This window comes from Apteryx rowi, unplaced genomic scaffold (assembly GCF_003343035.1).
Source record: "Apteryx rowi isolate R43461 unplaced genomic scaffold, aptRow1 scaffold_15, whole genome shotgun sequence".
Lineage (NCBI taxonomy): Eukaryota > Metazoa > Chordata > Aves > Apterygiformes > Apterygidae > Apteryx > Apteryx rowi.
Window position 1 is genome coordinate 735,025 of NW_020447752.1, and position 27,964 is coordinate 762,988.

The 27,964-nt window shown below is 44.0% G+C and overlaps 1 protein-coding gene across 8 annotated transcripts in view; it reads left to right on the plus strand.

Moving 5' to 3' along the window:
- The window catches only part of KDM2B (lysine demethylase 2B), a 120,674-nt gene that overhangs the window by 14,824 nt on the left and 77,886 nt on the right, over positions 1–27,964 (plus strand). For 6 of the 8 annotated variants that reach the window (XM_026058838.1, XM_026058841.1, XM_026058840.1 and 3 more), the window contains exons 5-6: positions 14,885–15,063; positions 18,235–18,341. In XM_026058838.1, coding sequence (XP_025914623.1) covers positions 14,885–15,063; positions 18,235–18,341 — 286 coding nt within the window. Of the gene's footprint in view, positions 1–14,884; positions 15,064–18,234; positions 18,342–24,923; positions 24,958–27,394; positions 27,498–27,964 lie in introns of those variants that run through there. The other 2 variants (XM_026058846.1, XM_026058845.1) reach the window with 2 other exon arrangements.

Consider the following 27,964-nt stretch of genomic DNA (forward strand, 5'->3'; position numbering starts at 1 on the left):
AAAAAAAAGCAGATACCAGCTGTAATTTAGTCTGGTAATGTTTATGATTTATTTAGGATCGCACATTAACATGCATGAATGTTCATCTGTGTGTAATACATATGAATGAAACACTCTTCCAGTACAGTAGTTTTACTTTAATGAACAAACACTTTAAACTGCACAGTTGGAATAATGGTTATAACTAGACATTTGACTCCCACCTCCATAAGAAAGATATCCTGGATACTCTTTAAACCTGAAACAGTGGATTAATTTCAACAGTTGGAATTTGTCTGATCTCTGAAATGGCCACGAGCCAAGAATACAAATAGAGAAGCGGAGAGGAATTATTGGCCTACTTAGGAACTTGAGGCAACTCTTGAAAGAGGAAAAATTCTGTTGTAATCTAATAACTATTAGGCTTTATAATTTCATTCTCTAATGTGGATTTGAATATTGATTTTGAAAGACAGAATGTCATTGTCGTCTCATCATAAACTGATTTAAAATTTGGCAAAGAGAGTCATCGGCCCTCTTACATCTCCTTTAAACATTTGTACTAAAAGTTTAATGAGTGTTATTTCTGCAGCCTCCACATTCTTCACTCTTGGCATGCCATACTAGTACCTTGTTGGTTTTAGTATATGCGTAGTAGCTATTTAAAAAATAAGCGCACTGCAGTAGCGAGTAGGTATTGGGTCTTTTTTTTGTTCCAAAACTTCTTGTACATTTGCAATTGTTGCCTTAAGATCTGCATAGTATTTTGGTTTACTTGTCTTTGTACCTTTGAGGCTTTGTGCCTTTTTTTCCTAATATGTGTTCTCCTGCTCGCTTGTTTTAAAGGCCGTGGGCTCTGAGCTCATGAGGAGTGCAGAGAACTTATCCCCGTTGTCCATTTCTTCTTCKCTGTAACCATAATCAGTCTCAGCCAGTGAACAGACATTGTGTCTCAAGGGTGCTCCCAGCCAGCGTTACTGAGACACTCAGACTCTTTCCCTGGCTGCTAGTCATGTAAATGTACGTCACAAAGCTCTCTATTAATTCCCCACCAGTGTCTTTACAAAGAAGAAGTGCTCAGGTTAGCTGAAGAACTGATTATGGGGAGTATCAGGTATGTAAGGTGGCAAGTGTTGGGTAGCACAATAAGTATTACTAATTTTTCCTCAGAGCGTGTGATTCTGAATGACTTATTGCTCATGTAGTGCAAATGCCCAAAGAGGCAGCTATGCAGTATAACTGATGTTTTCTGGGCCTCTGTTGTGTCGGCTCTTCCACGCTGATGCTTTTGGGCTCACAGCATGGAGAGGAGTCATAGATGGACAGAAAAGGAAAAGCTTATGTTCCTGGGTGTGTGTGCTTGAATCTCCAAACACACCTGCTTGAATGCTTTATGCCAATTACACTAAAGAACAAAAGAAGTATACTTGCCAAGATTAACCTAAGATTGAGCAAGTGGTGAAAGGTAACTGCCTTGCTCAGCAAGCTGTTCGAAGCCAGGGCTTCTGGGGCAGCCACTGACCACCTCTAGCCTTTGCTGCTCCTGAATTCAAGAACTGAATGCAAGTCATGTGCTTTAGTCTTTGATGTGAGAAAACCAAAGCATTCTATTGTTTTGTTTTGATTGTTTTTTTTATATCATTCTTCGTGTACATCATATAATCTGAAAAATGGAGCACTGAGTAGCTTTGGAACCTATGAGCCAAGTAAAGGAGAAAAAAGAGGAAACATGCGTGAATGTATGCATCAGTACAAGCTCCCTTTCTCTTTCTTTGATGACTTCTTTTTAGTGGTTTCCATGGGTCAGCATTGATTGAGTTTAAAAGAGTTTCTGCTTTTCTCTGGCATCTGCAGCGTCTCACCCTTTGACTTGTAATTGATGTCTGCCCTGCCTTTATCTCCCTGGGTTGTCACAGTACGGTCAGGAAATCTCTGGATAGGTGTGGAGTCCCTGCACAAGTGTGGTGTTGTTTTCTAAGCAATAAAGGCTAGTCTGGATGGATGTATTTGCTTTAATTTTTTATTTTTTTAACTGACCCCTTTTCAGTGTGCATGCCACAGGCTTGCTGTTTATCACCGTTGGATCCCAGCTTTTACACTCATACGGTGCCTAAATAAACCTAAGTGCTCCTGCTGAGTTCTGCAACGTACATCAGCTCACCTCTCTACAGGCTGAGGAGGTCCAGGCTTAGATGCAGCTTTGTGTGCCATAGTGTGTATACCCCCGCAAAGTCAAGCTTGCAAAGACAGGCTAGTGGCGAAAGAAGTGATTTCAAAACATGTCGAGTATTTTAAGAAAGAAAAGAGACTTTCAGTTATTGTGATCCCTGTGCTGAAGAGGTTAAAGTTGTGACCACAGCGGTCACTTCTGTAGGAACAGCAGCATTGTTGTATAGAATTCACCATGCACAGCCGGGCATTGTATCAGTGGGAACAGTGCAAGTACAGGACTTATACTATTCATGGGGTGGTCTAACAACTGACATAAACTCACTGATTGATTTTGTTTCTTCTTTAACTCACTCACTAAGGGTTTATTAACAAGATTAAAAATAAGTATAGAAACAGGGAAAAATGTATCATCAATGACATATTTTTCAATTAAAATCTAATGTTGTAGAACAGGCCTTAATCCTTAAGCAGGTTGAAAATGTTTGGTTCACTTCATTTAGTTGCTGTGTTCTTTTCACTAACTGTGCTGAAAGGCTCTGTTGCTTTTGACTTGAATAAAGATCTAAGTGAAGTTGAAAGCAACAAAGCTTTTAAATGTGATAAGATTTGTGCATTGAGATATGGCATTAAAAAGTAGACAGGACAAAGCTTTGAAAACTATTGCAAAGAACAGTCTTCTCCTGGCCCCAGGAGATGATGGACAAGATGGGACCTAATAGATCATTTCAATATTTGATTTCTGTGATTCTGTCAAGTCTTTAAAGACCTGGCTGCAGCCTTTGATCTCCAAGACAAAGGGTGAAAGCAAAACCAAACCTCTATGCATCTCTTTGCTTTCTTTGCTGGGAGCAGCTGAAGAGACACCTGATTATCGCTGTGTTTTGCCCTTCTCATTTGGCATCTGAAACACCAAAAAACCAGGAGCTGAGCCAAAAATTTCAGTTGCAAATTGAGTGTTTAAAGAAATATGTGTGAAGGTCTCTGCCTCAACAGTGAGTTTATAATCATGGTGTCAGTGGAGAAAGATAATAGAATGAATTACATCATTAAATCCCAAACATTTGCAAYGGAAAAGCCCTTTAAATAGAGGGGTTTGGCCTTGCAAATTCGGGTCAGACTTCCCTTGTGCCTGCTGACAAGTATCTGTTCTGTGAGAGATGCTATGTTCTGTCATACATCTACGAATAAATCTTTCATTCACTAACTGGACAAGAAGTTAAGGACCTCGTCTTACTTTGTTGAAGTGAGTGAGGTTTTTTTGGCTGCAATGGAAGAAGAATTAGGCCTGCAGAGGAGTATTGCATTGGCCATTGATGTTTGTTCACAGGGGAGGCCGAAGCGAGCTTTCTGCAGCGTGGTGTCGGAACAGCGTTGTGAGTGGTTTGTGCGAGTCCGTAGTGTAGTGGTGCACAGTAAACAGCACTGCCTCCTCTTCCTGGGTGGACACCGTGGGCCGGGGGATGTGAAATGACCTGCCCGGATACAAATTCGCTGCAGCACTGAAAATAGGAGTTGGGAGTCTCTGCGGTCTTCCTGTAAACTATAAGTGATGTACTGAATGTTTGCTGCTAGATCTGAATGTGGCACACATGGGACAAGTTGTGGCCTCTTTGTGCAGAAGACTGAGATGGGATGGCATGTGTTCCACTGCTAGTTAATCTAAGTAGGCTGATTTAAATAATTTAAATTCTGTGTAGTTGGGACAGAAAGGATTACAGTCCCTCTGTATATGGTAAGTGTCGAGAATATGTAGCAGCCATAAGCTATGGTAGGGTCTATATCTTTCATCTAGCCTTTTTTTTTTCTATTAAATATGTATGCTGCTGTAGTCCCCAGGAGCTCCAGCTAAGATGAGAACATATGGTTTCTTACACAAAGACTACAACTCACCTAATCCATACAGTCATACTGTTGGATATAGGTGATAATGAAAGGGGAATGAAGAGAGATGCAAAGAGTGTATGCACACATTTTAGGTAAATGATTCTTCTGGATTTATCAAATGTGTGAGGTTTATATATAAAAAGCTATATGTATATTTCATATATATAGTATATATATGTTTATACATACACACACACACACTCGTAATATTCAGTGCTCAGTCAAGAGTCATAAGTAGTATCTCCACAGAAGGGAAACTTGTGGTGCTGACTGCAGGTCAGGTGGATCAAGGCAAGAGGAGAGAGCAGAGACAACGGTAAGAAAAAAGAATGTATCACAATTCTTTTTCATGCATTAGCACAATAGTTTCCAAGCTGGCTGTGCAAATGTGTTCAGCTTTTTGTTAGTAGCTAATCAAGAAAGCTGAAAGCAACCCAGATAGCTCTCTGTGTGTAACTGCTTCCTAATGATTTTTGGTTCATTCCTCCTGCGTGTTTGCTCCCCCTCTCCAGTTGATCTTGTCTGAAAATTGTATCATGGTTGAATTCACATCAAACTACAAAGCACGTTGAGAGGCTCGTAGTGTGGTCTGCAGGCAAGTAGGGGAAATTTTGTCTTCATCAATGTACAGTTCCCCATCCTCTGAGAGAAAATTAGCTGTGCAGATACAAAAGAGGGACAAAGCAACCACACACTGCCGTGCAGAATACTTTCCATCATTTCTGCTGAATAGGAACCTAGTGTTGCTTTTTCTATAGAGCAACGCTCCATTTGTTTCAAGGAAGTTGTGAAATTGGAGACCGAGAGAAGGAGTTAGGAGGGAGGCTCATTAGGGAAACTTTGTTGTAAGGAGTGGTTCCCAAAATTAAACAGACTGCTCAAAGGAAGTGCAAAAGTCTGCCCTCAGACATACATCTAAGTCTTGATTAAGATGTATGGTTCTCCCCCTGTGTGAGGATTTGCTCTGTGAATGGGAGTGCCACATTTGGAAGAACAGAAGACCTGAGTCAGGAGTCATTAGCTGCTGTGTCTGCAGGAGTCTTGTGTGGAGGGATAAGAAAGAAGCAGTGAGATCTTGCTCTATGCCTAGTGCCCAAATAATTTATTCTTCAAAACACAGTGGACCAGACCCTTCCATGGTAAAAGAGTCAGGACTGATCTTGTGGGATGTACTTGTGTGAAATATTCCGTTCGTTGTAAGATTTCTCCTCTCCTTGCTCATGTTAATGGTGGCCCGTGGTGTGAACTGCATTTGGCTTGCTCTCTGGCTTCTGCTTTTTTTCATTTTTATGTATTAGCACAGTTCTGCAGTGTCCAGTTTGCAAGCTCTGAGTGGGACTGTTAACCAAAATGGATTTAATGAAAACAGCTTCACTCTTCTCATGGTTTGAAAGCCAGCTCCTACGTAGTTTTATAAAAACCAAGTTGTCGACTTGTTCTTAAGCCTATGTGGATTCAGACTGAGGGTACCCCGATTTTCAGATCCTGCAAGTCATGCCCTAAACTGGTCAGGTGACTCCAATCCACGAGAGAGAGAGAGAACATCTCTCGGAAAGCCGTGAGGAGRAGGGATCCAGGAGAGGACAACAGCTCCGCTGCAGGGTGCAGCTGAGCTTGGATGCTCCTCGCAGGTGACTGTAAAGTAACCGCATGTCAGTGCTACTCCCATTGGTCTGGGAATCCCAAACCAGAACCTTTAAGGGGGCTGAGTTATATACCTGCCTCTATACCTTTTCGGGGGGAAACAGAAACTCAGGAAGTAGCGTAGGTCGAGGCCGGTGACTTGCCTCAGATGTTATAAGGCCATTTGCAGTATCACAGTAACATTTGTTTGAGATCCAGTCTTTATGAAAACAAACAGTTCCTCCAACATAGAGTTTCATGGATAAAGCTTGTATTAAATCTCCAACTATTTTTCAAAACACTTTGTTTTTAAAAATTAAAGTTCAAAATGTTCTTGCAGCCATGCTATTGGGATGGCCAACATGCTTTGTGCTCTGGCGCTTTTCTGTAATTGGGAAACCGCTAAGTCAGACCTCAACCAAAATCAGCAAATAATTGCTACCGCTGAAGAGGGTAACTTCCAAGTGCCTCTAAGCTAGGATGGAGTCAAACCAATGGTCTATCAACCGAGGGGTTATATCGTACTCTCAGTGTAAGCCAGCCAGCCTTCCAGCTATTGCGTTTCTATTTAAATGTGAGCACTACAAAGAGGAAACATCTGGACAATAAAAAAATAAAAAGTGCTGTTTTATTGAAGAGATTTGTTCCAATTCTGTCTAGCAGGGTTTCTCTGTGCCAAGTACAGCAYTGAAGGAACATTGGCTCATCCTTCAGTCTTTGTCTCTTTGCTTTCTTTTCCCTGGAGCGACCTCTCCTGTTTTCTTTGTACCTGTCTGTCTTTGACGAGACCACTGTACTGTACATACCTCATTTTACTCCCTAATCTCCTAATAGCTTGTGAAGAAGTAGAGATAAATCATTCCAGACTAGAGCACTTGCTATTATGATATTCTTACAAACTATGATCCAATAATGATAGGGAGATCAACATACTTATTTGTTAGCAGTACCAATAGGACTTGACAGGTGGGTTTTTTGTTTGTTTTTTTTCATGGAATCTATTAGTTCTTTGTGGTAGGTAGTTACATGCAGACACATATGCTGATCAGACCAAGTAATGTGATTTCTGAGCTGTTTCTCACTGTGATCCCTGTGTGCTCAGGCCTAGGAAGAATTACAGCTGCTGATAACTTGATGCAACTGGCAAAACTGTGGAACTGTGCTGTGTTTTCTCATGGGCAGAATTAAAATTAGAAACTAGACTTAGGAGTTTCTGAATGGATTTTTTCAAGTGAAGGTTACCTTAGTGATTTTCCTAGGATCTGAGGACTCTACCTGATCTGTCAAAAATTGAAGCAGTTTGTAGCTGTTCTTAAGCAACCCACCCTTTGGGACTCTCCTGATTTCATAGGCATGCACTGATATTAAGGTGGAACAGTGCATGTTGAAAGTCAGAATCTCTCTGTATTAAAGTGATAAATTGCAGAACTTCAGAGGACATTGCTTCATTTGACACCCACTGGTTTTGTGCCTCTTAAATAGCATATTGTTTAGGGAAAAGAGGAAAAGCTCCAGTTTGTAGTATTTGGAGGGGATGCTGAGGCTGTGGTTCAGTGTTGCCATGCGGTGTTCCCACCGCGGTGCCAGCTCTGGTGCTGTCGTGCCCACTTCTACCCCGGTGCAGGTGGAACTGTGCTGTGAAGCAGGCAGGGAGCCGACCCAGCTTAAAAAAGTTATTTAAGCCTCATCAGTTTCTTGATTACTGGTGAACAGTTTGGGTCATGAAACCAGGGCCTGGGGCATACAGAGGTTAAAACTTATCCAGTGGCACTGATAGACTGGAAATAGAAACTTGTCCTCTGAATTCCAGTATTGTGCTCTGGTTGCCAGACCATCTTTTTGTCATCTAAACTGGCATCTAGTTTTTGCAATTGCTGCCTATTATGTGTCCCGGTATTGTGTCTCTATTCTCTGTGCTACCCTTGGCTGCTGCATCTAACAACCTGTTGGATTTTTGCCATATGGATTAAACCAGTCTAAATTGGTGTCCTGCTCATTCTCTTCCCTCTCTCCCTCCTTCTGGCTCTGCTCTCCTCTCCCCTTCCTGTGTGCTGGCGCGGGCTTTGCTCTGATCTTGCAGTGAGATGGTTCAGAAAGTTGAATTGGCAGGAGACTAACCCTACCTTCCTCCCTCGCAAAGAGGGGGAGGAATCTTTTTTTTTTTTTTTTTCCCTTCTTCCTGCTGGTTTAGCTCTCAGCACCAACTGGTGCTGGGCTAAAACGTGATGGAATTGTAGCCTTCTACCTATGCTGTGAGTGTCTAATGGGAGGCTGTGCATCAGAAGAGTTCTTAGTGAGCGAGTCTTGGTCCAGGATTAGGCTTTTTATGCAGTAAAATAAATAAAATGTATGTAGTATTTGATACTCCCTCTTCATGCTTTTTTTTTTTTCCTCTCCTTAGAAATAAAAATGAAATGTTACAACACTCGCTTGCCTAGGTTTAGCATGTCTGCTGACTTGCCATCTTGGAAATAGAGCCATTTCTATTTTTAGAGCTGAGCTTCCTGTTTGATCTCTCTTTAAATTTGTCCTTTGCTTAACACAGTAAAACTCCTTAAAGAATCTTAGTTAAACTGGGACAGTCTTGCTAAAAACAGTCATGTTCGCATCCGGATATAAACACCAATAAATCCCCTTTGAATGAATGTTTTAACAAGTATTAAACGTCTCAAAAGAATGTACTCCCATCATGTCCAAACATGAAAGTGGAATTGAACCGATGTGTTGATGTGGTCGCTGTCATCTCAAAGCCTCTGTCTGCAGTGGATTTGTAAATGAATTGTCCACATGGGAAAATTAACCAGAACAGCTATTTTAGAATAACTCCTCAAAGTCACAGTTCTGGAATAAGCATCTTCTGGTTTAGCTCATCCAAACTGGAAAAGTGCTGTCTTATTCCAGAGTAATAGCACCCAAAATCATAAATATTTCATGATAGTTGTTATGCTTTAGTGTGATAATTTACCTTAGTCCCAAATGACCTTCAAGTGTAGTTATGTCTTTACCTAAAAATATATTAATATCTGCATGTTCTGGAAGCTTGATGTAATCACAGCTATATACACCCTAAGATGTCCTCATCAGAGCTTGGATACTAGATGTATGTTGTGATTGCCAACCCTTTGCCGATGTACCTTTAAATACCAGTCCAGACAAAAGCAGAGCTGCAATATTTCTGATAAAATTTCCACATTACTGAATAATTCTGCTGCATGAGGGATAGTTGAAGGTCTTATTCCATTTCCTAATGGCCAAGTATTGGCAAACCAAGGCCATAATCTGTCTCATTATGGCCTGGTGATGAGATTTCGTGACCCAGAAAGGCCAGTCTGACAGAGGCCAGAGCCTTTCCCTCCCGGCTCCTGGCTCTTCCACCCCTGCTTATGCCGTGCCACCTCTGGATCCAGAGGTCCTTCCTCTTCTCCTGGGCAGGCTTTGGTGCTTGTCTGACCCATCAGTGAGCTCATTCAGTGCTCTCCATCAACAGAAAACTAACCTGTCCTCCAAGTCACCACCAGAAGAAGGCAAATATTTTCCTGCCATTTTAGTGAGGTGTGTTTGCTTACCCCGAGGTCGGAGGAGTGCCAGGGTCAAAGCAAGAGAAGGGCAGGCTGCCCAGCCAGGAGCAGGGGCGACAGGGAGAGGTGAGACCACCTAGGAGCAGGGAGCCATTGGATCGTCTCAGCCACCTCCCAGACTTCTCCCTGCCTGGTCCCCTGGTCACCCAGYGCCAAATGCCTGGGGCGTAACTCCACTCTTGTTCCTACCATTGATATTACTGGTGGGGCACATCACAGTAAGTATAGCTTAGAATTTACAATGTAAATAAGGCCATAAAAGCTAAACTGCCCCTTCCGCGTTTGGGTGTGGTTCCTCATCAGAGACCCCTTTCCTAAAAAGAAAAGGAGAAGAGATTGCACTGATCCAATCAATGCGCCTTTGTGCTTGCTTTTAGGAAAATAAAGGACTTCAGTCTCTGCTCCTGCCAGGTTAAGATGTCACTTTAAACAAAATCGTTTAATTTTGATAGGTTTATTAGTGTGCAAAAATGACTTGACAGTGTAGAATGAAACAATACTGCTATTAAAATTGCCATTAATTATTTAATTTTGGTAGCATTTTTCCTATATTATATCTAACTATTACTATTAAATGTTTTATTTTGAGACAAGGAGCAGTGCTCTTAAAATAGATTTGATAAGTAGATAAAACATAAGTTCAATGAAGTTATATCCTTTTCTACTTTCCTTAGACCTTGTATTATTTTCCTTTCTGAAGTTTTTTGTATGCTGGCTGTTTGTTTTCAACTATCTGTAGTATGGTTATACTATAGGTTAGTATGTTTGGATACTGTATAAAACTAAGTAAAAGGAAAAGGTTTCTTTGTGTATTGAAACRTTTTCCTTCCAGTGGTTTTCACTGGCTGAAGTTTAGCTCAAAGAATCACTGAAAATTACAGGTTATGTTTTGGATAAATGTAAATATATTAATTGACTCTATAGGATGTCATTAAAACACATTTTTTGCCTTAAGCCTCTTTATTTAGTCTAGTCCTGTAATGTTAAGGCTTTATAAGACTTTTTGCTGGCTTTAGCTCTTCCTGTAGGCATGCTCTAAGTACCTTACCTTTTGTTGCGTGAAAAAAACTAATAACATGGGTTATTGCAATTTGGCAGTTTTATAACAAATGATAAAACTGCAGCCACCAGCGAGGGGAGGGTGGGGGAAGGTACCTTTCAGGTACTCAATAGCATCACATCTCCATAAGAAGGAAATAATTTAACCCCACTGAAAAGGCTCTTGTTCTGCAGGCAGCATGCCATGGCCTGGGGAGCTGGGAAGGAATTGCAGGGCCGGGGCAGATGCCTGGCTGAGGAGGTGTAAAGAGAAAAGGCAGAGAACTGCAAAGCAAGAGATTGATGGCTTGGGAATATTAGTTTCATGGTGGGTTAGACCGTGCTTTCCATTTGGGGAAAATGCTGGGTGAGAAAGCTAGCTGTTAAAGACACGTGGGAGAGATGGGTGGAAGTGTCCAAGCTGAGCTCTTATTTCCCTTTGTTCTTCAATGCCCTCTGCTGGATCTGGGAGTGATGGTATGTGTTGCTTTTAACTTGTACTTAGCTGGGTCTGAAATTCAGGGAATGTCATTAAGAGCTCCATTTGAGCAAGGACTTTCTGCTCTGATTCACATCCCTCCCGTTAGTATGGGATGTCATAATAGTCTCCTGTGGGTAGCAGAAGAATACACGCTTTCCAGCTCGGGGGCCTCCGGAGGGATTAACTGGGATGTAAGTCAAAACCTCAATCTTTAGGTACAATTAACCCACTAGTGAAGCTAGCAGATTTCCTAGGGCTCTGCCAGAAATCCTGCTTTACAAACCAAAGATATTTTTCACAGAAGGAAGCATAAAGATTAGAAGGGTCCAGCAGGCCTCTTCTAACCTGACCCTCTGCATTTGAGGTTGGTTTCTAGTTGGAGACACCATATCGTTCTTCAGGCATGGTTCTCAGTTCTGTCACAAAGGGTTAAAATAATTTCCCAAGGTAGCCTCATCCTCTTAACGGACAAGCTTTATAATCGTTATTACAGAAAGGACATTTTGTCTTTGCTTGGGAGACCGTTTCACCTTTTCTTGCCAGTGCTACACTGGGGAAGACGCAACAATTTGTTATAATTTTCACTTCTGATCACAGTCCTCGTGCATGTATTGTATTCTACTGCATATTTCATGTTTGCTTCACTTATGGACCACCTCTTGCTTCTACTCCTGCTAATATCAGTGCTAAATCCACACCAGTGGAAAGGACGGACAGTTTTGAAGATTGCAGTCTGGTAGCCTGGATAATGCAAGTGTGAAGCCATTTCAGATCAAGGTGGGGGAAGGTAGTCCTTCACCTTTTTGGAAATGGGAAGTGGCAACTCTTAGATCCCAGGACAGATGATTAAAATCCCACAATTTCCTATTCGTAGGTTCCCCTCTGGCAAATGGTTACAGTATTCTATAGGTGAAGCAAAGCGTGGGTGCAAATTCTGCAGGGGTGATCAGCCAAGAGTTTTGCTGAGTGGCTTAGGAGCTGGAGTCTGTCATTTCTCGTAACCTGTGTTAAACTGAAGTCTTTATCTGGGGTGAACTTAGTGAAACTGTGATTTGTGAAAGCATTTGCTGGTGCAATGTAGCTTGCATTTGTGTGCTCAAGTGGAGTTCTCATTCTGACTACAGGACAAGGTTTGCCTACCTGTTGCTCTCAAGAAGGTATTTTAGCAAGAAGTCTAAGATTAATCAGTTAAAAGCTATACAACATCTTGTTCATTAGACCTCTAAAAGGGGGAACAGATATTATATATGCTATTTCCCCCCCCTTAATTTTAATGTGGATTTCATTAATGTGTGGGCCAGAGCAACTTGATTAGATGTTTTTAAGGTTCCAAATGAAACAGTTCTAGAGCAGCTCTTCCTGTTTGTTTTTGTTTTCTGCAACTTCTGATATCTCTGCAACTAATTCTCCTCTCTCCTCCTTGCTTTCATCTGCTCCTCCTGTCAAAGATGGCGCCTGGCTTGTTTCTTAGTTACTGTCTTTCTGATCCTTTGGGGACTCACTTTCTGCTTGATGAGTAGGCAGTGTTAGAGGAGGAAGACAGTGATTTCTTTAGGCAGTAAAATCCCCTCTAGTGAACCTGAGCATCACCAGCTTTGTCTCTGACTCAGAATCACATCTGCTGCGGGAGGGGAAACAGCACCTTCTCTTGATACCCCACCATCCCGACTTTCTCCAGGCAGGAGTTATGCTGGGAAGAATTCCCCGAAAGCCAAGGGTGAGGTGATGTGCGAGCAACTGAAGCTTTGCACATCAGCAGAAAGGTGTGCTCTTTGTCGACGAGGGATGCGGGTATCCGTTATCCACGTGCAGCAAGTGATGTGCCGAAGCGAGGAGCAGGGGCTACATGAGGGTAGGAGGCTGCCAGGGTCACTGAGATGCTTCTGGGCCTCTGCAGGCTGCATCGTGCTGCATTTACCAGCTTCTCTCCTTAGAGGACAGGGCAATTCATGGCAACGTGGTGACCAGGAATTAAATTGGTTAACAGAAATGGCAGATCAAGTAAAATGCATGGAGCAGATTGTCAGAAAYCCAGGATAAATGGAGGTCTCTCAGCCTGCCACATCTTTTTGAAGCCTCAGTTTGCTTCTTTCCTGGCTTCTTTACCTGCCTCCCCTTCTGGATGGTACCTAACTGTCTCCTAGGGGCAGGAAATCGAAGAGCTGAAYCTTTTCAGGAAAGAAGAGAAAAAAGTTGGCAGCAAGCCATCTAGGAAGRGGGCAGTGAGCATGAGGCTGCTCACCTGAGACTGTGTCTCTCAGGTTTTGAGAACGGTACTCCAGGAATCATTATGTATAGGCTGCTTTGATAGTACTGTGGTTTAAGAGAAAAACATCCTCCAAAATTACTCTTTAATTTGGAAGTCAAGAGACTGTCAATTTGATCTTGGCTCTTCTGTTCATAATTGATAATCGTGTATATTTAACAAACTTGTTATTTAACTGGGCCTCATATTTTTAATTCATCAGGCAACTGATGATTTTTCTTTCAGAAAAGATAATTGAGAGGTTGTACAAGGTTGCTTTCAGCAGAGCTGAGATGAAACCTAGACAGTAATATGGCAGATCCCAATCTCAGTCACACAGTCCTTCAAATGTAATTTTCCAGTATTTATGTACTCGCCTCTCTGCTCTGTAGTAGCTGCTTTAATCTCARGGCAATGGAGTCCAGAAATCAGGTTGGCTTTTATTCAGGAGCTGTTTAACAGAATTTCACTCACATATATTGCTAATATATTTAGTTGAAGAAAAGGCTTTTTCCCATAGAGTTGTAAAGTTAACAGTTAAAATCTAGTTTGGGTTTTATTTATGTATGTTGTTTCAAACGTTCAACTATCTCATTTAAGGACACATAACTAAACTTTCTCCCCATGCTGCCTCAAGGTGGCAACACCATGTACAATGTTGAATCCAGACTAAGGAATCAAATCCTGTTCGCTGGCACTGTAGTGAAGAGTTTGACTGAAGGGCCACTGGGACTATTCCAGATTTACACAGTGTAAATTTTTCTTTTTGATTACAAAGCTTTATGGTCTTGAGTTCCTTTCCAGAATCATTATCACATCTGTCACTGTCATTGCTATCAGTGGCTAAGGATGTTTTTAATGGAGTGATGCAATCCAAACTATCATTCTTGCTGAAATACTGCTCCCAAGCACACAATAGGCCAGGTGCTGTAATTATTAATAATTCCCTCTGATGGCATATATAGGCCTTCCATTTTGTTTTAATGCAATTTATTTAGAGTTATTTCTTCAGCAATGAAAATCGTTTTGGAGGGATTTTTTTTGGAAATGTTGCAAGTTTGTTTGCTGGAATCCTTCTCTCCTGGAAATGAGGCATGTGTCTCATGGGCTCCCTTTCGCTCACACACAAATGAACTGCTAATTAGAATGATGAAATTGCTGAGAGAGGTGAAACCTTCCAGTTGGCCAAAGAGAAGATTGTGGATTAATCCRTGTAAAGCTGAAGGCTTGACTAAAACTGCTGTTCAACATTCTGGTGCTAATGAGGCTTGTATGTCTGCCACTYGAAAAGCTGAAAGTATGTCCTGTAGTTTGTGTGGAGAGATCCAAAGTGGGGGCTCACTCTTACAAGGCATTTAGTGCTTTCGTCTTCGCTAACGACTTTTGGAATTGAGAATGCTCAGCAATCCATATAAGGTGTTCAGCAGCTTATAGCATCCGGCTATGCAAGGCACTTTGCTCTATATGGATAATTTTTGTACATGAGTAACAGCATCTCGAGAGGCATATGGATGTTTAGAAAATTGCAGAGTATGGTTTGGAGAGCTGTTTGTCTTGCATGCCCCCTGCTACCATTTTATATCTGTTYCTTGTTGATTTTAAGGTACTTCTGCTCATAACATCCATGTAAAGGAGGGAAATACTGTCTCCATCCCTCTGAAGCAAAGAGACACCAGGTGACTTGCTCAGTATCATACTGGGGCATGAAGTCCGGTTCCAAGTTACTTGCCTGCTCACTATTTGAGCTGCTGAGGAGGAGCCCTGTGGAGGGACAGATGTTCATCCCTCATTCTCTAATACCAGTTCACTACGATTGTCAAGAATGTATACATTTAAAATAAAGCAAAGGCAAATGTTTTTAAGAGTGGTTCTGTGTGTTTGCAGGCAGCCGTCGTATAGTGGATGTGATGGATGTGAATACGCAAAAAGGTGTGGAAATGAGCATGTCTCAGTTTGTGAGATACTATGAAACGCCAGAGGCCCAGCGTGAAAAACTCTACAATGTCATCAGCCTGGAGTTCAGTCACACGAAGCTGGAGAACATTGTTAAGCGCCCCAATGTGGTAAGAGATCCCTGTAGTGGTGTTCATTATTAGCTTCTTCCCAATTACCTGTAGCTTTATCAGAAATAAACATGGAGTTGCAGGATGCACACTTTAAACAAATCAAGTGATGTGAAGTGGCTGTAACTCCCATCCGTTYAGTGCTGGGATCTCATTTTTATCTAAGCAGAAAGCTGGTCTCCTTGACAGTGGAACTTAACTTACAGGAATTAGGTATCTGATGAGCTCTTAATCATGCAATTTGCACAGATACCCAGTTCCTCTGAAGATATTTAAGGGAAATTGCATCCAAAATTAAATATCTGTCTATTGCCTTTTGATGTTTTTATAAGTGTTAATGTGCAAATACAACCTAATGCAAGATAACAATAGAGCTATTTTTTATGGAAAATATAAAGAGAAAAGATTAGCTAATAATGCATTAAAAGAGCAGTCTCAGTCTGTGGCTTGGTGAGGAGGAAGGTTATGTATTATCTCTAAAGTGTCTATAGGTGGGGGGAGGAAACTTAAAGCTATTATGAGAAAGCTTAAATTCCTTATATATGGGCCCTCCTAGCCACTGAAAAATGTTCAAGGGGTTATGAATCAAATAAGTTGAAAACGTGTATTAAATATAGAAATTTACACATGATTAAATCAGCATAATTACTGCAGTAGAGTCAGAGAAAGTGGGCAGATTTGTATGCATCTTTGAAGAGTGCAGGCCTCTGGTGATTTTGTTACCCAGTGGAGTCAAAGCTGAGGAAACCATGACATTGTTAATAAAGATCATTTCATTCATTGCTAAAACGTAGCCTAGCGTGGGTGGGGATAAGAGCATCAGCTCAGCGGTACCAGTGAGGCAGTGGAGCAACTGGCCTTGAAGTTTTCGAAAAGCGTCTCCTCAGGGCACTCTGCAGAGAGCCTGGGCATCGGTCCCGGTCGGTGGGAGAACAAAGGGACTTCTCAACGCCGGACGCGCGTGCAGCTTGTTCCCTGTGAATCTGCTCCCGGCACTGGATGCTCAAGCCTCTGCTGGGTGTGAAACTTTATAGCTCTCTGAGGCTGTGTTTTCAAGCGCTTCCCCCTTGTCATTTCTAAATGCTATTCTGATTCTACCAACAGTTCTTCCACTTGGGACATCTCTGGCCTATGCAGACAATATAAACACCACACTTATTTTTTGACCCGTTCAGGCATAGGTTGGAGCTCTAGTCACTGATTTGTAGAAGTAATTCTTAAATAGGCTTTTGTGTTCTGTTATGCATCTATCACAAATGGAATATGAAGCACATTTTTAGAAGTTTGTGCAGGTTTTTGCTGTCATTCAGACACTAGCTGGCAGTTGGAAAGTGCCCTGGGGAGTTTCTGGTGTTCAGCTGATCCTGGGTTTCCCAAGCACATCATGCTCAGCAAGCTTTTAAAACATCTGTGCAAATTTCCTGGGCACTCAGCACTGGAAAATGCTATTAGGTATCTGTTACTACATGTAAATGAATTCTTATCTATTTAATATGGCCAGGCTGCACAGTGTTTTGTAAAACCAGCAATATTTAGATCTTTCTGAAAGAGACATTGGCATCCCCATTAGGTACTGAAGTGAGGGATAGAAGAGAGGAGGCAGGGGACTGGGAGGAAGTCCAGTACATAAAGTCAGATACTGGCACTATATTTGTAGAAGAGAGGCCCCTCGGGGCTGCAGAGCTCTTTCAGCCCACGTAAAGCAGAAATACTTGATTCATGTTCCTTACTGTGTAAAGGGTGTGGGTTGCAATATCAGGATGTGGGAATTATGTCAGAATCTGGTCAGTAACCATCAATTTTGTGTCCGCGTACTGCGGACACAGATACTGCGTGCTGCATTTGGCCAGTGTGGCTGTACATCCCAAGCCTGCCCAGACAGTCATGATGCGATTCATGGAGTACCAGTTCATGGAATTGGTACTATTTCTACTGGCTACATTCTCTCTCCCTTTGCCCTCTTTCAAAGGGCTGTGAGTTAGCAACAGCACTTGGTGCAGACAGAGAAACGGAGAGGGGCCAATCTGCAAGAATTTCACATGCTAATGGCGGTGTTAGGAAGATCCTCTGGGATATGAACCATTGGGCTGGCTCATACAAATATTGTCCTTGGGTGGCCCTTTCAAAAGATTTAGTAGTCAGGAGGCTGACAGAAGGGCTAACTATGCCYGAAGTGGCCTTCTCCGTTCTTGCTGCAGGCAGTGCCTCGAAGTCCTATTGACCCATAAATGGAGGTTCATTCGCTTCACTGTTTCCTGAGCTGGCTCAGGATGTACAGCCACACTGTGGCCAAATGCAGCACTACAGCCTCCCTCATCGGACTTCTCTAGTTCACTGGTGTTTTCCCTGTTTTGAAATTTGGTACGAGACCCACTTGCATAACCAGGAGGGACTGTTTCAGATATCCAGCACAGGCTCCTTCATAACACAGACCAAAGAAGGAGGAGTCGCAGGCTTGTCCTTGCTGTCATTTTAAGGGACAGAGATGGTAGTCCACACTCTAGGACCCAATACAGGAGCCGTGTCGCAACATCTCTGAACAGTCTTTGGTTTCCTTCTCTTCTTTGCCTTGCTGGTGGTATCATTCTCAGTGGTCAGCTTCCACTGTTTGCTCCTGCCCACRCTTTTTAAAAGTTTGGCTTTCAGACAAGGACCTCAGTGAATTTTATATCCAAGCAGAACTATGAAGGAAATGCTTGGTAGGCAGTAATGTAATTACTCAAATCAAAATTTGGCCAGAAAAATAGAGTTAATGTTCCTTGAAATGTAAAGTATTGGAATAATATAATCTCTTTTATGTTTGCGTTTCAATGTTCATTAATGCAGTTTCTAGGATGTTGGCTACAAAAATGCATTTGGATACAAGTGCATTTGAATGCTGGTGCAAGTGCTCGCAGGTGCCTGTAGGTCAGGATTTGCACCCAGTTGAACTGGCTGCAGAGCTCTTTTTACTCTCTGGCTTGCAAAGGCCTGAGCTGTGGTGATGAACCTGCTGCGCTTTGAGGAGCTGGGTGCCCAGGCCTCGCACTGGAGCAGCGAGATTCTCACGGCCCACGAGCGTGTGCCAGCTGTCCGTCTGCCGCTGTTGCCACCTTGTTAGAGCCTTGTCCAACAGGAATGTATCCTACCAAGTGTTTAGTGACTAACAGTTGGTTTTGATGGGGATTTCAGGTGGACTTAGTCGACTGGGTGGATAATATGTGGCCACAGCACTTGAAAGAGAGACAGACGGATGCGACCAATGCCATCTCAGAGATGAAATACCCCAAAGTGAAAAAGTAAGTTTGTTTAAGTCTTTAAAAAGCTCTGCTCTTGACCTGCTTGTTTAATTCCTTTCGAGCTCAAAAGCTAGTAGGAGAGGAAATATTGATTTATTTATTTTTTCGTGAGCAGGAAGGGGGGGGTCRATGTGACTGATCTGCTTGTGCTATGTAATACCAATGGACTGCTCCAGGTTTTAAAGAAATCRGTTTTATGTTTGAGAACTTTATAATGGATCTTTCACGTTTTTAAGGCCTGTGGTTGGTATTTTCAAGAGAGGAACATTCTATTTTTTTTATTCTAAAAATTCATTTTAAAGGTTCTCAACACATTTCATTCTCTCTTTTATTGAGAAATAATCGATCTAAAGTTTGAGACTCACTGAATGCAAACAATCTTTAATCAAATCCCTTTGAAAAGTTCCTTTCAATTTTTCAGTTTTGAGCAGTTCTCTTTGTTCTGAAAATGGCAGACTACCTCTGACCTTGAGCAGTAGATCCTCTAAAAGTGCTATCCAAAGAAATTACTTCACAGGATACAGATATGTCATACAAAATAATCAAAGTCTTTCTTCTGTAGACTGGGTTCAAATCCTTCCTGGGTTCAAACTGTTAATGGCTGAAAAGTTGTTAGCTGAGGGGCATTTTGTGAAATGAACTTGAACACTTAAATCCATTTTTAATAGATGTATGTCTCCACTGAAAACTCTGTCACTGGCCTTCATGCCAGTTTATTTTCCTGTTGACTTGTTCGACAGCAAGATCAAAGATTGGACTGACTATATAGACTGGGCTTTTTTGTTTTAGAGGACCCAGTTAGGGCAGATCTGAGACAGAAGGACAGTTTGTCCTGCTTCTGCCTATCTTGGATCTAGTCTGTGGATGAGTATAACCTCACTTTTCCTTCTGTTTGGGTGCTTACTTGTAGCTGTTTTTATATGATGATTGGAAAAAAAAAAGAAAAACTGTTTTGGGGGAGCTGAAAATACGCATTGTAATTTTCATGGGAATTAGTACAACTGGAACAGGAGTTACCATTAGAGATATAAGAGCTGCTGACCTGTATGGCAGTTGAATGCCGTGTAATATTGGAAGTCCTAAGTTGATTTAACTGCTGTTTGTGTTTTGGAGGCATTTTCTATTGGCCAAACCTAACGCTGGCGGCATTCCAAGCTCTGCTGTTGAGCCGACCTCTAGCGTTTTGCAAATCGCTCAGAACTGTTTCCAAACTGTAATGTCTAAAATAGATTGGTACTAACATATACAAGAGGAGTGTGCAGTCAGAAAGTGATATGCAGCATTTACTCCCTCGTTCTGTAAAAATAAACATTTTGGAAGGTACCAGTCCCCATAATATGAGAGACTCTGTTGCGTGCATCSTGGGGAAGCCCAGTGCTGTGATGTGCTCAGTACCATTGATTTCAGTGGAAGCTAAAGATACTCTATCCTTCTGAAAAAGTAAGCTGCTTGTTAGCGTAACTAGATATGGATAGGAGTGCCAAATTTCACACATGGGTTTGGAAATGTTCTAAGTGACTTGCCTAAGGTCACACAATCAGGCAGTGACAGAGCAGAAAATAGAAGCCAGGCAACTTGTTTCCCAGTTGCTTAGTCTACTAAATAACATACTTTATTTACAATATGCTAAAGCTATGAAACAGAATCATGATTCAGAGCTTCGGGATTCATGGATTGTACAAGGTAAGAAGTAAAGAAGACGGTCCCTTTCCTAGAGCAGGCATGCTCCAGATGCTGAAAAAAATGCAGCAAGTAAACAGAACAAGACAGAGATGATTTAGAAGAATAAGGTAACAACATGACTAACTGAATTTAGCAGAAAAAGCAGAGTATATTCTTGCAGTTCACTACTTGCTTCATAAAATGCCAGATGGTAGGTTTCAAAGAGGGATTTAAAAGAAGTAGCAATTCAACAGATTTTGACATGGAGCTTTTCCCGTGTTGGGGGGGATGGCCTGGGAGAAAGGAAGGAGATGCCTGATGAAGAAGCAGACACGTAGCCATTGAGGTTGCTGTCACTGGCAGAATGAGGGTGGAGGTTGTCAGCTTGATAAACTACTAGATGTGATAGGCAGAGTGAAAATAGTGAAAGACTGTAAGTGCTTGAAATGTGAAAACAGAGTTTGGGTTTGATGTGGGGGAAAGGAAGAATTGTCATGCATGAGGGTTAAAAGCAAGGGTGATGTGGCTGGAGTGAGAAGGTATAAGGATAATGCTAGTAATAGCTGGAGTAGCATAAAGGCCAGGGAAGGCTGATTTACAGCATTGGCAGTACAAAAACCTCGTCAGTCTAAAGAAGTAGCAAATATTCAATTCATAATGGACGCTGATAGTTTAAGGGCACRGGAGTAATTGTACTGGATCAGGACAAAGATCCCTGGTGCTCAGTAACCTGTCTGCTCTTTCCTGCTGTCATAAATGCTCTGGGCAGAGCGTAAGAACAGGGTGAGCATAAAATGATATTGCTCCTTAATAGTCTGCCAAACTTCAACCGTATGTAGTTTGGGCAGCGACTTCTTGAGATGAAAGTGGTTTCTGTGTGCTTAGTAATTCTCAAGAGATTTCTCTTCCATGAACTTGTCCAGTTTAAAGATGAACTTCTCAAGAGATTACCTTTCTCCATCTTTGGAAATTCAGATTGACCCTTTCCTGTATAAATGCTAGTCTTGACTATTGCTGTGAGTACCCAGAGGGCATGAGCCCTTATTAAAGAGATTGTGTTATGGTGGAGCTAAATGTCAGTGCTGTCACTTGTTTCATGCTGCCCATTCTTTTATGCAAAACACCAATACTCATATTCTTTGTTATGGAYTGTTGTTACTCAGAAATGGGATTGTTTCATTTCTTTTTTGTTCTTAGCGTTCTCATAATACTAAGAGTTTGCAGTATGCGATACCCACCATTAATGTGTTCCCTACAAACAAAAAGCACTCCAGTGAAAGCGTTGTGGTTTTGCAGACACAGATGGTATTACCAGACACAAATGTCTGTCTTGGCTACTGTACGTCAAGTTCCGTGCTGGGAATGAAGTTAGAGAACGCTCCATCTGCTGTGCTGGTTCGGTTACTAGGAGCACTAGATGCACTGGAGACTGCCCTGGCTTTCACTTGGACTTGCACCATTAACTTAACCTCATTACCTTTTTTTTTTTTTTTTTTTTTTTTTTTTTTTTTTTGTCTGTAAGTAAATGACTACTTACCTAATAGGAGCCCTAGAAAATGGAATTAAGTGGGAGACAGTTTAAATCAAAAATATGTAAAAGTTTCAAAGTACCACCTCTCAATTTTAGGCAATAAGACAACATGAGAAATTAGGGGCATGACTGGCTGAGATTGTGGTGTGACAACCTTCAAACTGATGCAAGTTGGCATTGCCCCTGAAAAAAGAGAGTCCCGTGCCCACATTGTCCCATCCTCATTGCTAGGAGAGTCCCACGCACGCATTTTTCCATCCTCGTTGCTAGAACATGCCATAGTGCAGCTGCAGAGTAAACTGGGCAGGGGACTGGTCTGGATGAAAATCAACCCAGAAATAAAGAAGAAAAACTGTTTACTTTTCAGGCCATCCAAGCCATCGCATTGCTCTATAAATGCATGTATTGGCAGAAGGGAAAGCACAGTGCAGGAGTGTGGAAAGCTCATAGCCATGGGTTCATGGACAAGCCCCTTACTCAGCTCACTGAAGGTGCAAGTACACGATACACAGGGTGAGCAGAGTAGCTCATTGCTACCAAGAACAGGAAGCCTGTCCTCCTGTCTCCCCTCTTACATGCCCCTGGGTATAAGTTTTTATTTATTTGCCTTGTGTTAACTCCAGCATTTGTCACACCCATCTGTGAGCTGATTTAACTTGCTCTTCCCTTCCCCCTCCCAAAGACAAATAAAACCTGCAACTTTCTATCAGATTAGTGAGATAAATCAGCTCAGCAAAGGGACTGATGAGCTTGCAAGTGGGTTTGAGGGAGAGCACTGCACTGTGTAGCTGGAAGCCAAGGCAAGTGGAAAAGGTAGGGCTGCTACAACATCAGCTTTCAGGGGCAGAAGCTTGTTCTGTCACCTCAGATGTCTCTGGTACTGCAATCCTAAAGGTAGGAAACAGTGTGATAAAAGGAAACTGAACGGGTTTAGAACTGCTTCCTTTCTTCAAGATGCACCAAAACCATTTTTTATTTAGCTCAAAAACAGCTCACATCTAGTTCTCTCTTTAAATTCAAACTGGACTGAAACAACTTGCATACAGCTGAACCCAAACCAAACCAAAAAAGTACTAATTTGATTTCTTGTTTACCATATCAGATAGCCCTGCTGAAATTATGGGACTCCTCTCTGACTGTTTACTAGGTTTTGCGTTGTTAGCCTTGCAAGACTATTTGCAAAGCAGTGGCAGTAAAACAGCAACTGTGCCAAGACATCATGGCTACAGAAATAGCGACAGGCATTTCTAACAACTTGATAAAGTTTGCATTATGGAACAAATGAAAATGAAAGCCGCAGTTACGGTAACACCTTTTTTTCCTCTCTTAAAGGTTCTCCCTATTACTTACAATATCTAAGCACTGCTATAATTGGTCTTTGTATCACTGCTGTCCTTCAGTTAAGAAGGATGGTGTATCCTCTATGAAACATCTACCTGTTCACAGAAGGATGCTGCCCTGTTACCATACTCTGTGCAACAGCCAGCCCTTTTTTCCCTCTTATAGGCTGTAATTCAGCCATCCATTCCTTTCTGTTCATTCCTTTACTAAATAGGAATGGATTTAAACAGATGCTAAAATGCTTTGCTGTACTGTGGTCTAATTAGAAGCTGAGGGTGTGCCCCTGGAGACAGAAACTGCCCTTTGAGTTGAGGGAGCTCGCAGGTCCCGCAGCACAACCTAGTGCTGTTTTATGCATGTGTGATACTCATATGCAGTTTGTATGTCACTTGTGAATTGCTTTTGATGCAAAACTGCTATATAAATATATTAAGTACATGAAAATTAGACCAATAAGCAAAAGTACTCATTCAAACTTATTAAATTTTATTTGCTGTGTTATCTATTGTCTTCAAGTCGATGCATTAGTCTCAAATCCTCATTTGTATACAGCTTGGAGGACTCGCAGTGTCACACATCTAGCTGGAAATAAACACCAGCGTTTAAAATAGTGTGTGGTGAGCCTAAAGCTAAGAAGCCGTGTCACAAAGAAGAAGAAATGAGTTGCATTTTCACAGATACCGAAACGCTGCTCCGGCTCAACACAGTCGTAGGGCAGACAGGGCCGCTTTGCTGCAGATTGGCAGCTCGGTTCGTTTCCTCGCGGCTGCTGCCGCCTTCTCAGAAATTTAAGCTTCCAATTAAAAAAGAGGCCTCTTAGTTCTTAAAGTTCAAAGGTAACCTTTCAAGCGCTAGCTGAATGTGAGCTGTAGCAACGAGGTTTGCAGACAGCCTGAAATGGTAGCTGGGTGCAGCTCTGCTGTTCCTCCATGTGGGCTGTTAATGCCAAAATCCAATGGCAGGAATGTAAATAGTTGGTTCCCTGCGAGGTGCCTGTGTGCATCCCCGAGGAACGCTCGGGTTTCGGACCTGCGCCGCCCACGCGAGCAGCCTCGCACTCCCCCATCACGAGGGGACAGGATGGGGGCGAGGGAAGTGCTGCCGCTTGCTTATTGTGGCCCCAGTTTGATCCGTAAGCCCAACGCGTGGTTGCTTTTACAAAATCGGCGGTGCGCAGCGAGGTGCGTGGCAGAGAACGGGCTTTCTCATCTCTCGTGTGGTGGTTTTGTCTGTCTGACCCGGATCACAACCCCCTCGGGGTAGCAGCCAGGCCTGGTGTGTGGCTGTGGAGCGCCCCGTGCCCGCGCCGCGTTTTGTGGCCGATCACTATTCGGTGTGGAGAGGCGGCGTTTCCTCTTTCCTCCAGGTGGGAAGAGCTGGGGGACCGCGGGGCGGCTGCGAGGGGGCAGAGGGGCCGGGGCGGCTTCGCCCCGGCGGGAGGCCGAGGCCCGGGGCGCTCCCCCAGGGCAGCCCGCTGGGGCGGCGCGGGGAGGCCCAAGGGGCCGGCAGCTCTATCGGCCCCCCCGTCTCCTGGGTGACAATGGCTTCTTTTGTCTTGCGGGCGTAATTTGTGGCTTTCGGTTGCAGGGCCCCTGCGTGGGAGCCTTGCTCGGTGTGGGGCAGGCCGTTAGCGTGAGCAGTCGCCCCAAGGTAGCKATGGCTTCCTGCTGGTTTCCTCCCGCTCCCGTTTCCCCGTGCAGTGAGTAGGGGCCTCGGAGAAGGGCAGGCCAAGCCCCCCGRCGCCGGGACGGGGCAGGCCCCGGGCAGATGCCCTCGCCGCTCCGGCCGCCCCCAGCGGGGCCTGYTCCTCTGCCTGCGCCTGCCACTTGCAGCTGGCTCATGGGCTTGGGGTATTCGGTTTCAGGCTCAGGGGTTTCAACCAGCCGGCGCTGCTCCTGGGAGGAAGGAAGAGCGAGCTATACTTTCCTCATTGGCCCGAACGGAAAACAGAAGCCTCTGCTGGGGTCTGGGAGTGGTTTAGGGGCTGAGCTCCGTGGCGGGGGAGCCCTCGCAATGCCAGAGGGAATAAGAGCCCTGCGGCGCGCGGTGCCTCTGGCGAGAGACGCGGAGCTCACGCTCAGGGTAACGCTGCCTCCGCGCGCGCGCTCACTCGCCCGGCTCCCCGAGCTCCCGTGCATGTGCGCCACGCCGCCGCGGCCCCCCGCGCGCCCGCGTGCATCCCGGCGCCTCCGCCGCTGCCTTTGTCTGCCCGCGGGGCCGGAGCCGCGCGCGGCCAGCGCCTTGTGGGCTTGCTGGCGAGCCCCACGGCCCCCGCGCGGGAAGCGGGGGCTCCGCGTTGTTTCCGTGCGCCCCCCGCTCTCCCTGTTTGCATAATCTTCATTTGTATCCTCTCTCTCTCTCTCTCTCTCTCTTTTTGGGGGATCTCTGTGTTTGTTCCTCCCTGCGAGTTTGCAGGTTACTCCATGTTTCTTCTCATCATTTCGCTAACTAACAATTTTCCTCAGTTTTTTTGGGGGAAAGGGGGGCTCCTCCCTCCCCCCCTACACCACAGATCCTTCCCCCAAAATAACAATACATCAACTTGAGCGGTTTCAGGAGAGTAGAGAGCAGAAAACACACTGTGCAGTGGGGAAGGGAAGCTCCCCCCCCCCCCCCCCCGACAGGGTGCAGGCAGCCGCGTGCTTTAAAACGCTAGCCGAGGGCAGGCGGGGAGATGAGGTGAAGTCTGCAGGGAATGGATGTGGCAGCCGTCGTGAAAAAAAAAAATTAAAGCTGGGGCCTCTTTTGCGGCCGCCTGTATTTTCAGCTCTGGCACAACCACCTCTCCGTATCCTCGGTGGGGTCGGGGTCCCCGTAACCCGCGTTGCCTGCTGCGGCCCAGCACGCGCAGGGCAGAGCTGTGCCCCAGAGGCGTATGGTGCCATGCAAACGCTTGATTTCTTTCAACATGGATGCTGTGCATGKTTTTTTTTGTTGTTGTTGTCGTTTTGCTTTGTTACGGAAAAGCCTAAAAAAGTTGCATCCTTCCCCCGGTTAGCAGCTGTTAGCGCTGAGGAGCCGCCGGCCGTGGCCGGAGCAGTGTGGGCGCCCGGCCGCGGCGTGGGGCTGCGCGGCCCATGTGACTGYGGTGCACGTTGGAAGAGGAAGCCGTAGAGGTCAATGCAAAGGCGTTGTGCCCGCGGCCGGCAGCGAGGGACCGCTGCATGGCGGAGGATCGCGTCGCAGGCTCCYGAGCCTCTCGCTCGCCGCTGGTGCCGGACAAAAGCAGCCCCGTTAGGGTGACAGCAGAAATTAAATATGGAATGGCTCATTTGTGGATGGAAAGAAAAACTGTTTTTTTTTTTTTTCCTTTCCAAATGCTTTGTAGGTTTTTATTAGTCACCATATGTTGGTCTTTCACTAAAACCACCTTTCTTGCAATGGAAATGGTTGTGTTTAGAGGAGTTTCAAGAAATCAGAGGGAAGCACACAAACCGAACAAAAAGAGTTGCGTGTTCACGGTTATCCCTGCCTTGGTGTTTGCTCAGGCACAAAAATAAATTTTGAACGCTTGGGATTTGACGAGGAATTTAATCCTGGTATTTCCTCTCTCAATAGAAACAAATCAGCAACTTCAAGTTTAGATTATTGATTATTAAAGAATTGAATAAAACTCTGGCTAGTGCAAGGCCACTTATGCTCTTTCAGAATACCTTCATACGAATGGGTAATTGTAGGTAGGTATCGTTGTCTTAGAAAATTTCTGTTAATGTGATATATTTCACATCTGACCTTTTGGAAACTGAAAATAATGGATTCCGTAAGGATTTGATTTTTCACTTTAAAACAAGATGAACCGCTAATACTCAACGCTGCCTACAACCTAAGACGTTCCAAGTTGTTTTTTGTTTTATTAGCAATTATTCAGTCTGGGACTTTTTGCATTCCGGCTTGAGGAAAGGAAACTTCCTTTCTGGGCTTCTTTTATTGTTCTTTACGTCTATCGGACTTGTAATCAGCAACATCTTGGTAGAGAAAACATAAAAGAAGAAATGAAAAAAAAATGTGTTGGGGAGGGAAGGACTCATATTTTGAAACGAGGCGTACTGAGAAGTCTAGACAGCTTCTCGGCTAGCTGTGATTTTTGAAGCATCTGAAATACCCCAGGGGCAGAAGAAGCTCTCTTCCTGCTCCTGAAGGGTAAAAAAATAAAAATAAATAAAAATAAAAAATGCAGCGCGGGCGAGAGCAGAGGCGCGTCGCTGGGCGCGGGGCGGTGTCGGCGGTGAGGCAGGCACGGGAGCTGCGCGGGGCCCGCGGGCCGCCCGCCTTCGTGACAGCGCTGCGTCTCGTTCTGTCAGCCGCGGCCCTGGAGGCGGTTGCTAGGCAGCGGCTCTCCGGTATCTACGGGGGCCCTGATTTGCCAGCCGTCCGCAGCCACATGGTAAGGCCCTTCCCAGCCTATCATCTGGAGGGACTCCTGCACGCCGTCTGCATACTGCTGAGATTCTCTACCTGCATGTGATGAGAAAGAGACACAGTTAAATGAAACCGCTTTTCCTTCCCCTTGTTTTTTTTTTTTCCCCCCCTCCCCTCAAATCCCTTTCCGGTACTGTTTCCATAACCGCCTCCCCCCTCCCCCCAAAAAAGCCATGAAACGGCGACCGGAACAAGGAAAAGAGGTTAGTGGGTTAAGTGGTGTGTGTTTCCTGCGTTTGCAAAGGTGCCTAGAGTGAGAAGGGCGGCTGTGATTCGGCCATTAGTTACAGATGGTGGCTGGAGGCTGGAGATGCGTGCAGCGAGACGAGAGCTCTTGTAGATCTTCCCAGCAGGGCTGACTTTAAACTGCTTTGAAAACCTGAATCAAGAAGGCRTAAAAAGAATAGTGGATCTGATACTTTGCAGTGCTGCCAGCTGGTTCCTTTATGTATTTTGATGCAGAAATGCCTAGAAATGTTAACAAAAAAGAGTTAATTTGCCAAATGAGGTTTCTGTCCCCCAATTCTTGCAAAAATGGCATTGGTGGCAAGTAGGTAATGAACATTCAGGAAGATTTATAAGCAAATTGGATTTTTGAAAACTTTGGTCTTTGAAGCAATTTGTGTACAACTTTTGGTGAAGGTTATGTCTCTCGAGCAGTGAAGGAGAG